At 46.8% G+C, this 15,289-nt stretch overlaps 1 protein-coding gene across 1 annotated transcript in view; it reads left to right on the top strand.

The window, feature by feature from the left end:
• Positions 1–15,289, top strand: part of LOC106580990 (protocadherin-16) — a 237,761-nt gene that overhangs the window by 177,877 nt on the left and 44,595 nt on the right. Inside the window, exons 3-4 of the mRNA XM_045703726.2 lie at positions 12,404–12,592; positions 14,815–15,046. Coding sequence (XP_045559682.2) covers positions 12,404–12,592; positions 14,815–15,046 — 421 coding nt within the window. The remainder of the gene's footprint in view (positions 1–12,403; positions 12,593–14,814; positions 15,047–15,289) is intronic.

The raw sequence follows: 15,289 nt of genomic DNA, 5'->3' as shown, positions 1-15,289 counted from the left end.
TCCTCAAGGCCAACATGGCTTCTTCTGGCTCCTTCTACAGGGACCAACCACAGAGTGAGAACCAGGGTGGGCCAGGACAGAACAGAACACAGACAGAGGATGCGTCCCAAATGGCAACCTATTTATAGTGCACTACACTATGTAGGGAATAGGGTACCATTTGAGAAGCAGACAGGGCATCCAAACCCTTCAGGCACATTAGACTATAAGTGTAGAGCAGAAATGTACCATCTCCTCTTCTCTCTCCCATGACTCTCCAGCCAGAGAGAGATTGTGCGACAGTGTTGACTGGAAAGAAGGCTCCACACAGCAGGAACCTGATGGGTGAACTGAACCCAAACCGCACAGTGCCCCAGTTATCTTTGGATCCTCCTTCAGTATGTTTAACTGAGTTCCCAGCCAAAAGTGAATCTCTCCCCAAACTCTTTCTCTTCTCACTCTCTCTCTTTCCCTCTTTCCTTCTCCCTCTTGCCTGTGTCTCCTCACTCCGCAGTCTCTCTCTCTCTCTCCCACTCACTTTCCACCTCCCTCTCTCCAACCCCAGTCCTCCTATCTCCGCCTCGCTTCATAAGACATCTCCACCAGGCTCTAGTCTACTCTCACACTGAGTAGAGTGAGAACTCTGCTGGCTTCCAACCATCATCTAACAACTCTCCTGCCTTTGAACTTCTAATCCAATAAAAAGGGAATGTTTGCACAACACAGCAGCACCACAGTGGACAGAGCAGAGACCCAGCGGAAGAGGAGAGAAGCCTGAACAATATAAAACAGACTCAGAGGATCACAGTACCAGGCTGAGGACACATAGGGCTCTGGTCAAAATTAGTTCACTATGTAGGGAATAGGGTACCATTTGGGATGCAGACAGAGTATGAGTACAACAGAGGTCACTGTAGAGGGGTCAGAAGATGGTGATATCCGATACCTGTTAATTTTACATGGGAAAGTGTGAGAACTCTTCTAGCCTGGTTACCAGGTCTAAATGTAGTTCTCTTCTAGCCTGGTTACCAGGTCTAAATGTAGTTCTCTTCTAGCCTGGTTACCAGGTCTAAATGTAGTTCTCTTCTAGCCTGGTTACCAGGTCTGTATATAATTATCTTCTAGCCTGGTTACCAGGTCTGTATGTAGTTCTCTTCTAGCCTGGTTACCAGGTCTGTATTGTATGTAGTTTTCTTCTAGCCTGGTTACCAGGTCTGTATTGTATGTAGTTTTCTTCTAGCCTGGTTACCAGGTCTGTATGTAGTTTTCTTCTAGCCTGGTTACCAGGTCTGTATTGTATGTAGTTCTCTTCTAGCCTGGTTACCAGGTCTGTATTGTATGTAGTTCTCTTCTAGCCTGGTTACCAGGTCTGTATGTAGTTCTCTTCTAGCCTGGTTACCAGTTCTGTATTGTATGTAGTTCTCTTCTAGCCTGGTTACCAGGTCTGTATGTAGTTTTCTTCTAGCCTGGTTACCAGGTCTGTATTGTATGTAGTTCTCTTCTAGCCTGGTTACCAGGTCTGTATTGTATGTAGTTCTCTTCTAGCCTGGTTACCAGGTCTGTATTGTATGTAGTTTTCTTCTAGCCTGGTTACCAGGTCTGTATTGTATGTAGTTTTCTTCTAGCCTGGTTACCAGGTCTGTATTGTATGTAGTTTTCTTCTAGCCTGGTTACCAGGTCTGTATTGTATGTAGTTTTCTTCTAGCCTGGTTACCAGGTCTGTATTGTATGTAGTTTTCTTCTAGCCTGGTTACCAGGTCTGTATTGTATGTAGTTCTCTTCTAGCCTGGTTACCAGGTCTGTATTGTATGTAGTTTTCTTCTAGCCTGGTTACCAGGTCTGTATGTAGTTTTCTTCTAGCCTGGTTACCAGGTCTGTATTGTATGTAGTTTTCTTCTAGCCTGGTTACCAGGTCTGTATTGTATGTCGTTTTCTTCTAGCCTGGTTACCAGGTCTGTATTGTATGTAGTTTTCTTCTAGCCTGGTTACCAGGTCTGTATGTAATTCTTTATCCAACACCTGTGATTGACTCATTGTCAACGAAATTCAAGAACAAAAACATTTGGATGAAGCACACAAAGCCCTAGCTGTTGTTTATAAGCGTTTGAACAAGACAGCAGCTGATTGGCTAATGTCTACAGTTTGTATTGGGTGAGAGTTCACTCACCTTGTGAGAGTTCAGAGTTCAGCTTCACAGACACCTGGCTGTGTCCCAAATGTCATACCTGTACCCTATTCAGTGCATCGTTTTTGATCAGCCCACTATATAGGGGCCCTGAGCCTTATTCCATTAGCTAGAGGAGACTGTAACTGTACTCTATGATGGAAACCATGGATTCAAGATGGAAATGTATAACACAAAACACATACATCCCTGCCAAGACTTGAACTGAGCTGCACTGTTGGTTAACGTAAGTACAGTATGTGTTCACCGCTGTGACTGTGGGTGTGTCCCAAATGACACCCTATTCCCTATGTAATGCACTACTTTTGACCAGAGCCCTATGGGGGAATAAGGAATAGGGTGCCATTTGGGACGCATTCTGTATAAAGGGAAGGAACGGTCTGGCTCTGATTATAATTATACCAACACAACAGCAGATACCAGATTGACATTATGACATGGTGAGTGGACATCAATCTTCATCACATGGTTTTTATTAGTCTTAACACATTGTGAGTGATTTACACCTCCCCCTCATCTCTCTCTCTCTATCTCTTTCACTCTCTCTCTCCCTCCATCTCTGTTTCTCTATCTCTCTCACTATGTATGATGTACAGCAGCTCCTTCCATCAGGACTTTATGAAGACTTTTAATGAACGCCAGAGAGGTTATTTTATTGGGTTAATCCTCCTCGTCACTCCGGGTTGTCTGTCTGTCTGTGGTTTGGCTAATTATTCTGTCTCCGTCAGAATGAGGCTGCATTATGTGGAGATGTGATATACTGTCATCTGAAATGGCATCCTTTTTTCTATGTAGTGTACTACTTATGACCAGGGCTCATAGGGCACTTTGTAGGGAATGGGGTGCCATTTGGGACACACATCTCTAGACAGGCAGACCTAGTCCTCAGACTCAGCTCCAGGGCTCCAGCCCCATGTCACTGATATGCTGTTATTAACCGAGAATGAAAGAAGAATAGAGATTCCAGGTCCCTGAGAGTTGAGATCATTCTGATTGCTTTCCTCAGGCGTAGCATTGTGAACGTTTAGGGTTCTATATCATTTCCATTGTACCTTCATTATAGTACAAAAAAAAACGAATCTGCCTTTGGAGCTAAGTATATGCTTACGTCGAGAGGGTTTCGTTTAGAGCAGGGTTATTATAGTCAAACATAGGATATCCACTGGATATGTTTGTCAATGTGTGTTTCCCTGAACTCAAGCGTGGAGAGATTGTAGATAACAGTTGGATCAGTACATCTGTCTCTATCATGTACAACAGGCATCAGGCTGGTGAGAGCATGCTGAACTGGAGGTGAACCTGTCCACATGCCTCCTATTACTCCTGATATCTTCACAACATACTACAGCCTCAAAGCTCGCAATCTTTACTGTTCTCTCTCTCTCTCTCCTCTCTCTCTCTCTCTCTCTCTTCTCTCTCTCGACCAGATTAGTATTCAGATGTTGTGTCCAATCACCTCTGAGGCAGAGCTGTGGTGTGTGAGCTGTGGTTGGTGCTGTGCGCTTCTTGTCTCTCGGCAGTCATGTAGAATGTTAATTCATTAGTTCACCATTCACAACGGGCCTGCACTCTCTCTGTCTCTTTCTCTCTGTCTCTCTCTCTCTCTCTCTCTCTCTGGTCACCCTATCCATCTCTCTGGTCATCCAATCCATCTCTCTGGTCACCCTATCCATCTCTCTGGTCATCCTATCCATCTCTCTCTCTGGTCACCCTATCCATCTCTCTGGTCATCCTATCCATCTCTCTGGTCACTCTATCCATCTCTCTGGTCATCCTATCCATCTCTCTGGTCATCCTATCCATCTCTCTGGTCACCCTATCCATCTCTCTCTCTGTCACCCTATCCGTCTCTCTCTCTGTCACCCTATCAATCTCTCTGGTCATCCTATCCATCTCTCCGGTCATCCTATCCATCTCTCTGGTCATCCTATCCATCTCTCTGGTCACCCTATCCATCTCTCTGGTCACCCTATCCATCTCTCTCTCTGTCACCCTATCCGTCTCTCTCTCTGTCACCCTATCAATCTCTCTGGTCATCCTATCCATCTCTCTGGTCACTCTATCCATCTCTCTGGTCATCCTATCCATCTCTCTGGTCACTCTATCCATCTCTCTGGTCATCCTATCCATCTCTCTGGTCATCCTATCCATCTCTCTGGTCACTCTATCCATCTCTCTGGTCATCCTATCCATCTCTCCGGTCACCCTATCCATCTCTCTGGTCACCCTATCCATCTGTCTGGTCATCCTATCCATCTCTCTCTCTGGTCACCCTATCCATCTCTCTGGTCATCCTATCCATCTCTCTGGTCACTCTATCCATCTCTCTGGTCATCCAATCCATCTCTCTGGTCACCCTATCCATCCATCTCTCTGGTCATCCTATCCATCTATCTCTCTGGTCACCCTATCCATCTATCTCTCTGGTCATCCTATCCATCTCTCTGGTCACTCTATCCATCTCTCTGGTCACTCTATCCATCTCTCTCTCTGGTCATCCTATCCATCTCTCTGGTCATCCAATCCATCTCTCTGGTCACCCTATCCATCCATCTCTCTGGTCATCCTATCCATCTATCTCTCTGGTCACCCTATCCATCTATCTCTCTGGTCATCCTATCCATCTATCTCTCTGGTCATCCTATCCATCTATCTCTCTGGTCACCCTATCCATCTATCTCTCTGGTCATCCTATCCATCTCTCTGGTCACTCTATCCATCTCTCTGGTCACTCTATCCATCTCTCTGGTCACCCTGTCCATCTCTCTGGTCATCCTGTCCATCTCACTGGTCATCCTAACCATCTCTCTGGTCACTCTATCCATCTCTTTGGTCACTCTATCCATCTCTCTGGTCACCCTATCCATCTCTCTGGTCATCCAATCCATCTCTCTGGTCATCCTATCCATCTCTCTGGTCATCCTATCCATCTCTCTGGTCACTCTAGCCATCTCTCTGGTCACTCTATCCATCTCTCTGGTCACTCTATCCATCTCTCTGGTCACTCTATCCATCTCTCTGGTCACTCTATCCATCTCTCTGGTCACCCTATCCATCTCTCTCTCTGGTCATCCTATCCATCTCTCTGGTCATCCTATCCATCTCTCTGGTCATCCTATCCATCTCTCTGGTCACCCTATCCATCTCTCTGGTCACTCTATCCATCTCTCTGGTCACCCTATCCATCTCTCTCTCTGGTCATCCTATCCATCTCTCTGGTCATCCTATCCATCTCTCTGGTCATCCTATCCATCTCTCTGGTCATCCTATCCATCTCTCTCTCTGGTCATCCTATCCATCTCTCTCTCTGGTCATCCTATCCATCTCTCTGGTCATCCTGTCCATCTCTCTGGTCACCCTGTCCATCTCTCTGGTCATCCTGTCCATCTCACTGGTCATCCTATCCATCTCTCTGGTCATCCTATCCATCTCTCTGGTCATCCTATCCATCTCTCTCTGTCACTCTATCCATCTCTCTCTGTCACTCTATCCATCTCTCTGGTCACCCTATCCATCTCTCTAGTCACTCTATCCATCTCTCTGGTCACTCTATCCATCTCTCTGGTCACCCTATCCATCTCTCTCTCTGGTCATCCTATCCATCTCTCTGGTCATCCTATCCATCTCTCTGGTCATCCTATCCATCTCTCTGGTCACCCTATCCATCCATCTCTCTGATCACTCTATCCATCTCTCTGGTCACCCTATCCATCTCTCTCTCTGTCACTCTATCCATCTCTCTGGTCATCCTATCCATCTCTCTGGTCATCCTATCCATCTCTCTGGTCATCCTATCCATCTCTCTCTCTGGTCATCCTATCCATCTCTCTGGTCACCCTATCCATCTCTCTGGTCACTCTATCCATCTCTCTGGTCACTCTATCCATCTCTCTGGTCATCCTATCCATCTCTCTGGTCACTCTATCCATCTCTCTGGTCATCCTATCCATCTCTCTGGTCACTCTATCCATCTCTCTGGTCATCCTATCCATCTCTCTGGTCATCCTATCCATCTCACTACTTGAAGAGATATTCTTCACCTTGCTCAGCTTGTCATATGTTATTCTTGGGGCCATGAGTTTTTCTCAACCACATGACCTACCCAGGAATAACTCCAGGTCCTGGTAATACTGTTCATCCAGTCTTTGCAGCCACAGGCTAACTCTTCTCGCTTCACTCTTTGGGTTAGGAGACCTTCACTGTTTTTGTGTCTGACACTCTTTTTAATGCTATGCTACAGGAGAGTGTTTTCCCTCCAGCTTCGGTATTGCTGCTGTACTGTAACTGTGTTCATGTGAGAGTAGCGAACTCCATAGCCTCTACCTCTGAAATCATAGTTCCATTCTTTCCCCTCAACTGTAAATCCCAGGTGCATTCTACCAGTTCATTTGTCAGCCCTCATATCATAAATATTTTATGTGAGTATTGTACAGGTGCCATTTTTTATGACGGTGGTATGGGCTAGGAAAATAAACATTCCTCCATGCCTGGTTGTGGCTGAAATGGAAAGTGACGTTTGGGTCTCCTCATATAGCTCGCTCTCACTTTCACTCTCTCACACACACACACACACACACACACACACACACACACACACACACACACACACACACACACACACACACACACACACACACACACACACTCAAGCCTTCTCCTACTGCCACGACTAGCTCTCAGTGTTTAACCTGTCCAGGTTCTGTCATGCTAATGTGGTGAGAACAAGAGCAACAGTGCAGTAGTTATAAATACAGTGCCTCCTGCCAGATAATATAATGTTGAAGTAAAGCTACAGGTCCAGAGGGCTGCTGTGTTTTAACAGAGATGCTCTCCTCTCCTCAACAAGCTCCCGGTCTCTGTGCCCTCCCGTGGTTTACTATCCATCTCGTTGGTGTGTGTCTCTCTCTGCCAACATCACAGGCTCTCTCACTAGCTCTCTCAACGTCCTTTGGCTGTCGTTAGGCCAAACACACACACACACACACACACACACACACACACACACACACACACACACACACACACACACACACACACACACACACACACACACACACACACACACACACACACACCCCCCCCTGCTCAGAACCGAGTCCCCCGACCACCATGTGCTACAGGATACATACAGAACAGAGATCCTGTTTCAGCTGAGAATCATCATCACTTCTAATGAATGGTTTCCATCCTCGTACACTCACAGGAGCCAGGCCAGGACAGGAGCCAGGGCCAGGTCAGGACAGGAGCCAGGGCCAGGTCAGGACAGGACAGGACAGGAGCCAGGGCCAGGACAGAACAGGACAGGAGAAAGGCCAGGCCAGGCCAGGACAGGAGCCAGGGCCAGGACAGAACAGGACAGGAGTAAGGCCAGGCCAGGACAGGAGCCAGGGTCAGGACAGAACAGGACAGGAGTAGGGCCAGGCCAGGACAGGAGCCAGGGTCAGGACAGAACAGGACAGGAGTAGGGCCAGGACAGAACAGGACAGGACAGGAGTAAGGCCAGGCCAGGAGCCAGGGCCAGGACAGAACAGGACAGGAGTAAGGCCAGGCCAGGACAGGAGCCAGGGCCAGGACAGAGCAGGACAGGAGTAAGGCCAGGCCAGGAGCCAGGGCCAGGACAGAACAGGACAGGAGTAAGGACAGAACAGGACAGGAGCCAGGGCCAGGACAGAGCAGGACAGGAGTAAGGCCAGGCCAGGACAGGAGCCAGGGCAGGCCAGGGAAGTGTGTGCTATTGATAAGCATGGCTGGCTGTATTTTCCTTGGCCCAGTCCCTCATAGCTCTCTCCTAGCTGCCCTCTTAGACATAGAGCAGCCATACTGCATTAGAAGTACACATTGGAGACTCTATTTCATTTCATCAACTTCTCCTTTCCTTCCCAGAGAGATCCCCCCTTTTTTGAAGAGATGGAAGGAAAGAGAGAACTCTAATCAACTTGTGAGGCTTAACCCCATCTGTAATCTCTTTCTAGCTGCAATCCCGAGCCAACACTTGCAAACGATTACCCTGCCAGTACCCAGGAGGCTCTCTGATTGGCTTGTTTGGTTAGTGTAATCCAGGGAGCTGCAACAGTCTCCTTTCCTCCGCTGGCTGGTGGCAGGCTGGGTGGGGAGTTGGGCTGAACTGAGTGGAGGCTGTCTGTTGTGAACTCACCAGCCCCAGCTCTCTCTGTACGTAGAGGTGAGGGGTATTAGAACCAGACGCTGAGGGTTAGAACGTTAGAGTTATAATGTGGTGAGGCAGAGAGGCAGTGAGGCGTGCTGTGGGGGGTACCCTCCTGCTCCACAGACCTCCCTCCCCATCCCCCCTTCCTCCCTGTCACTGGGCTGTTCAGACAGTCGCCACTCCACTCCTGGACCAGCCTGGCTGTCTCTACTGCTGGCATCTCTCCCGGCTAAACACAGGCAGGGCTGGAGAAGTCATCCTCTCCTCCTCTCCCTCCTCTCCTTTCCTCTCCTCTCCTCTCCTCTCCTCTCCTCTCCTCTCCTCTCCTCTCCTCTCCTCTCCTCTCCTCTCCTCTCCTCTCCTCTCCTCTCCTGTCCTCTCCTCTCCTGTCCTCTCCTCTCCTCTCCTCCCTCCCTCCCTCCTACCCCCAGTGCCTCGCTCTACCAGAGGCGGTTTGGCTTGTGCTCTAACTCAGATAAACAACACAGATGAGAAGTAAAGACTCACTCCAACAGCACCTGGTGTCCTATACTATCCTGTACTGTACTGTACTGTCCTATACTATCCCGTACTGTACTGTACTGTCCTATACTATCCTGTACTGTACTGTACTGTCCTGTTACTGTACTGTCCTCTTACTGTGCTGTACTGTTACTGTACTGTACTGTCCTGTCCTGTTACTGTACTGTCCTGTTACTGTACTGTCCTATACTATCCTGTACTGTACTGTACTGTCCTGTTACAATACTGTACTGTCCTGTACTGTCCTGTTACTGTACTGTCCTATACTATCCTGTACTGTACTGTACTGTCCTGTTACTGTACTGTCCTGTCCTGTTACTGTACTGTCCTGTTACTGTACTGTCCTGTTACAATACTGTACTGTCCTGTACTGTCCTGTTACTGTACTGTCCTATACTATCCTGTACTGTACTGTCCTGTTACTGTACTGTCCTGTCCTGTTACTGTACTGTCCTGTTACTGTACTGTCCTATACTATCCTGTACTGTACTGTACTGTCATGTCCTGTTACTGTACTGTCCTGTCCTGTTACTGTACTGTACAGTTACTGTCCTGTCCTGTTACTGTATTGTACTGTTACTGTCTGGTTACTGTACTGTACTGTTACTGTCCTGTACTGTTACTGTTACTGTCCTATACTATCCTGTACTGTACTGTACTGTCCTGTTACTGTTCTGTCCTGTTACTGTACAGTTACTGTCCTGTCCTGTTACTGTACTGTACAGTTACTGTCCTGTCCTGTTACTGTATTGTACTGTTACTGTCCGGTTACTGTACTGTACTGTTACTGTCCTGTACTGTTACTGTTACTGTCCTATACTATCCTGTACTGTACTGTCCTGTCCTGTTACTGTACTGTACTGTCCTGTTACTGTTCTGCCCTGTTACTGTACTGTACAGTTACTGTCCTGTCCTGTCCTGTTACTGTATTGTACTGTTACTGTCCTGTTACTTTACTGTACTGTTACTGTTACTGTCCTGTACTGTTACTGTCCTGTACTGTTATGTACTGTTACTGTCCTGTACTGTTACTGTCCTGTACTGTCACTGTCCTGTTACTGTCCTGTACTGTACTGTACTGTTACTGTCCTGTACTGTACTGTTACTGTCCTGTACTTTTACTGTCCTGTACTGTTACTGTCCTGTTACTGGCCTGTACTGTACTATTACTGTACTGTACTGTACTGTTACTGTCCTGTACTGTACTATTACTGTACTGTTACTGGCCTGTACTGTACTATTACTGTCCTGTACTGTACTGTTACTGTCCTGTGCTGTGCTGTTACTGTCCTGTACTGTACTGTTACTGTACTGTACCTGTCCTGTACTTTTACTGTCCTGTACTGTCCTGTACTGTTACTGTCCTGTTCTGTACTGTTACTGTACTGTTACTGTTACTGTCCTGTCCTGTTACTGTCCTGTTACTGTCCTGTACTGTTACTGTCCTGTACTGTTACTGTATTGTACTGTACTGTTACTGTCCTGTACCGTACTGTTACTGTACTGTTACTGTCCTGTACTGTATTGTACTGTACTGTTACTGTCCTGTACCGTACTGTTACTGTCCTGTACTGTTACTGGTCTGTACTGTTACTGTTACTGTCCTGTACTGTTACTGTCCTGTACTGTATTGTACTGTTACTGTCCTGTACTGTTACTGTCCTGTCCTGTACTGTTACTGTCCTGTCCTGTACTGTCCTGTACTGTCCTGTTACTGTCCTGTCCTGTCCTGTTACTGTCCTGTACTGTTACTGTATTGTACTGTTACTGTCCTCTACTGTTACTCTCCTGTCCTGTATTGTACTGTTACTGTCCTGTCCTGTTTTGTACTGTCCTGTCCTGTATTGTACTGTTACTGTCCTGTTACTGTTCTGTACTGTTACTGTCCTGTCCTGTCCTGTACTGTTACTGTCCTGTCCTGTTACTGTCCTGTATTGTCCTGTACTGTCTGGTACTGTACTATGCTTTACTGTCCTGTACTGTACTGTCCGGTACTGTACTATGCTTTACTGTCTGGTACTGTCCGGTACTGTTACTGTCCTGTACTGTTACTGTCCTGTCCTGTACCCTTACTGTCCTGTACTGTTACTGTCCTGTCCTGTACTGTTACTATCCTGTCCTGTACTGTTACTGTCCTGTACTGTTACTGTCCTGTCCTGTACTCTTACTGTCCTGTACTGTTACTGTCCTGTCCTGTACTGTTACTATCCTGTCCTGTACTGTTACTGTCCTGTACTGTTACTATCCTGTCCTGTACTGTTACTGTCCTGTACTGTCATGTTACTGTGCTTTACTGTGTTTGTTCTCGTTCATACTAGTGGTACTATCCAAAAGGATCCTACAGGGTATATACTCAAATACATTGGTCTAGAAAAGGTCATTTTCCGAGGACAAATTGTGTGCTTTCTTCAGCTGTCCAAAAGTAGTTTATGGAAGTGGAATAATTGCATTTTTTAAAGTCAACATCGTGTCCTCCAAGAGTTGCTGAATATTTCCTTATCAGTCTAGCTCCTAGCTGAATATTTCCTTATCAGTCTAGCTCCTAGCTGAATATTTCCTTATCAGTCTAGCTCCTAGCTGAATATTTCCTTATCAGTCTAGCTCCTAGCTGAATATTTCCTTATCAGTCTAGCTCCTAGCTGAATAGTTCCTTATCAGTCTAGCTCCCAGCTGAATATTTCCTTATCAGTCTAGCTCCCAGCTGAATATTTCCTTCAGTCTAGCTCCTAGCTGAATATTTCCTTATCTGTCTGGCTCCCAGCTGAATATTTCCTTATCAGTCTGGCTCCCAGCTGAATATTTCCTTATCAGTCTAGCTCCTAGCTGAATATTTCCTTATCAGTCTAGCTCCCAGCTGAATATTTCCTTATCAGTCTAGCTCCCAGCTGAATATTTCCTTATCAGTCTAGCTCCCAGCTGAATATTTCCTTATCAGTCTAGCTCCCAGCTGAATATTTCCTTATCAGTCTAGCTCCTAGCTGAATATTTCCTTATCTGTCTAGCTCCCAGCTGAATATTTCCTTATCAGTCTAGCTCCCAGCTGAATATTTCCTTATCAGTCTAGCTCCCAGCTGAATATTTCCTTATCAGTCTAGCTCCCAGCTGAATATTTCCTTATCAGTCTAGCTCCTAGTTGAATATTTCCTTATCAGTCTAGCTCCCAGCTTAATATTTCCTTATCAGTCTAGCTCCTAGCTGAATATTTCCTTATCAGTCTAGCTCCTAGCTGAATATTTCCTTATCGGTCTAGCTCCTAGCTGAATATTTCCTTATCAGTCTAGCTCCTAGCTGAATATTTCCTTATCAGTCTAGCTTCTAGCTGAATATTTCCTTATCAGTCTAGCTCCTAGTTGAATATTTCCTTATCACTCTAGCTCCTAGCTGAATATTTCCTTATCAGTCTAGCTCCTAGCTGAATATTTTCTTATCAGTCTAGCTCCTACTGTAGGTGTATTCTTGTGTCTTCCTCTCTATAGGTGTAACAGTGAACGTTCCCCTTAAGACAAACTGTCTAACTCATAAATCCTCTTCTTTTATCTCCCTCTTTCCAGGTGACAGCGACAGACGCGGACGGCGGCTCCTTCGGCCTCATCAGCTACTCTCTGGGATCAGGCATCAACAGTGCTGTCCCCTCCCAGTTCTCTGTAGGGAAGGAGACAGGACAGATCTGTACCAACGTGGCTCTGGACAGGGACCAGGGACCAACCAGCTACGACTTTACTGTCACAGCCGTGGACGGGGTGAGTCTCCTACTGTATCTCTTCTTCCCTCTATTTACCCTCCACTATCAATCTCTCCCTCCACCTTCCTCAACCTCTCCCTAACAAGTCCAGCAGTGGACAGGGTGAGTCTATGTTCTCTTCAAACTCTCCTCCTTTCTTCTCCCTCCCTCCACATCTCTCCACCCTCCTCTCTCTATGGCTACATCCCAAATGGCACCGTATTCCCTACATAGTCAATTCCCTTTGACCAGCCCCCTATGGAATAGAGTGCCATTTGGCACATAGTCTCTCCCTGTGAGTACATTAAACCCCTGACAGTGATCTCTTAAAGCAAGTGTTTATCACAGCAGGGCTAAAAGAAGAACAACTCCAGCACCCTGGGAATATTGATGCTTCCAACAATTGTATGGATCTTTTTAACCGACATTTCACAGCAGGGTTCACAGCAGACATATAGCTAGCAGAACCCTAGCTATTAGACGCAGCTATAGAACCAGAGCCAGGATAGCTAGGAGAGAGGGGAGCAGCTCCCCAGCCAGGCAGAGCAGAACACAGCAGAGCAGAAAGTCTTTCATTAGTGCAGACAAATAAAAGAGTCTGAATGACTCTTCCTGGCAGGGCTGGGCTGTGAATGACTCTACCTGGCAGGGCTGGGCTGTGAATGACTCTACCTGGCAGGGCTGGGCTGTGAATGACTCTTCCTGGCAGGGCTGGGCTGTGAATGACTCTTCCTGGCAGGGCTGGGCTGTGAATGACTCTTCCTGGCAGGGCTGTGCTGTGAATGACTCTTCCTGGCAGGGCTGGGCTGTTAATTCACCTCTCCCTGGCAGGGCTGTGCTGTGAATGACTCTTCCTGGCAGGGCTGGGCTGTTAATTAACCTCTCCCTGGCAGGGCTGTGCTGTGAATGAGTTTCCCTGGCAGGACTGTGCTGTGAATGAGTTTCCCTGGCAGGACTGTGCTGTGAATGAGTTTCCCTGGCAGGACTGTGCTGGGAATGAGTTTCCCTGACAGGACTGTGCTGTGAATGAGTTTCCCTGGCAGGACTGTGCTGGGAATGAGTTTCCCTGGCAGGACTGTGCTGGGAATGAGTTTCCCTGACAGGACTGTGCTGGGAATGAGTTTCCCTGACAGGACTATGCTGTAGCGCCACACGCTAAATCCTACTTGAAAGTAAAAGGGTAGAAATGAAAGGAAATTACTGCAGTCATGGTAAAATAATCAGAGAAGAGAGAGAGAGAGAGAGAGAGAGAGAGAGAGACAGACAGACAGACAGACAGACAGACAGACAGACAGACAGACAGACAGACAGACAGACAGACAGACAGGATAAAGAGAGAGAGAGAGAGAGAGAGATAGAGAGAGGGAAAATCCTCCAACGTCAGGCAGACAGACAAACAGACAGACAGGAACACAAGTAGGCAGACAGACAGAAACAGACAGACAGTCAGACACGGAGTCAGACAGACAGACAACACAGGCAGGCAGTAAGTCAGACACAGAGATACATGCAGACAGTGAGGCAGACAGACATATAGTCAGGCAGTTAGGCAGGTAGGCAGGCAAGCAGATGGACAGATAGACAGGCATGCAAGGAGACAGGCAGGCAGCCGTAATATTTAATAAGTTAGACCGCTGCTCCCTCCTCCTCCCTCTCACTAGTCCGACCAAATGAAAAGCCTGCTCTGTATTCTGTTCAGAACAAGCCACCAGGGAAACAGAGCTCTATGCTCTGTGGCGGCGGTAGCGAGCCCTCTCACCCCACACAGATCCTGACAGATTGCTGTTTCCCTGGACAAGCTATCAATCCATATCCCTCCACCAACCTGCCAGGACTAGATTGTAGAGTCAGAGGTTTTTAAACAGGGTTCCTGCTGATTTTAACCTGCTCTATTAATGTGGTCTAACTCTTCTTCTCAGGTTTTTTACCACTTTGTCCTGCTGATATACAACAGCATGTGAAGTCTAGTAGAACAGAGGGCTTTTTGTCCTTAGAAAAGGTGCAAACCCAATACCTAACTCACTTCAGCTGGGGTTTGATATAAAGGGGGAAAGGTGCTCAGGTTAACTGAGGCACATTGAAATCAAAAACATTCCTACCCCAGGACACTGTGGTGACCTTTCTAGAAAATTCACCAACATCAACAAACCAACACAGAATGGCACATGACACATCTAACACATTCCAATGAGCGTTGTCTTTTAGATCCATTGATAGATTTTCCTTTCTGTTTCCCTGCAGGGCGGTCTGAACTCCATGGCCTATGTCAGGGTTGACCTGCTGGACATCAACGACAACAGACCAGTCTTCTACCCTGTGAGCTACGCCGTCAGCCTCAGCTCCCAGAGTGCACCTGGCACCTCTGTCGTCAAGGTTACGGCCCTTGACCCCGACACTGGGGAGAACGGGAGGGTCACGTACCGAACCGTCCCCGGGGGCAACTCCCCCTTCTTCACCCTCAACAAAGACACAGGTTGGTGTTTTACTGTAATACAGCTTTAACTATGAACAAAAATAAACAGGTTGGTGTTTTACTGTAATACAGCTTTAACTATGAACAAAAATAAACAGGTTGGTGTTTTACTGTAATACAGCTTTAACGATGAACAAAAATAAACAGGTTGGTGTTTTACTGTAATACAGCTTTAACTATGAACAAAAATAAACAGGTTGGTGTTTTACTGTAATACAGCTTTAACTATGAACAAAAATAAAC

The sequence above is a fragment of the Salmo salar genome, chromosome 20 (genome assembly GCF_965601325.2).
Source record: "Salmo salar chromosome 20, fSalSal1, whole genome shotgun sequence".
Taxonomy (NCBI): domain Eukaryota; kingdom Metazoa; phylum Chordata; class Actinopteri; order Salmoniformes; family Salmonidae; genus Salmo; species Salmo salar.
This window is presented reverse-complemented; position numbering and strand designations above follow the sequence as displayed.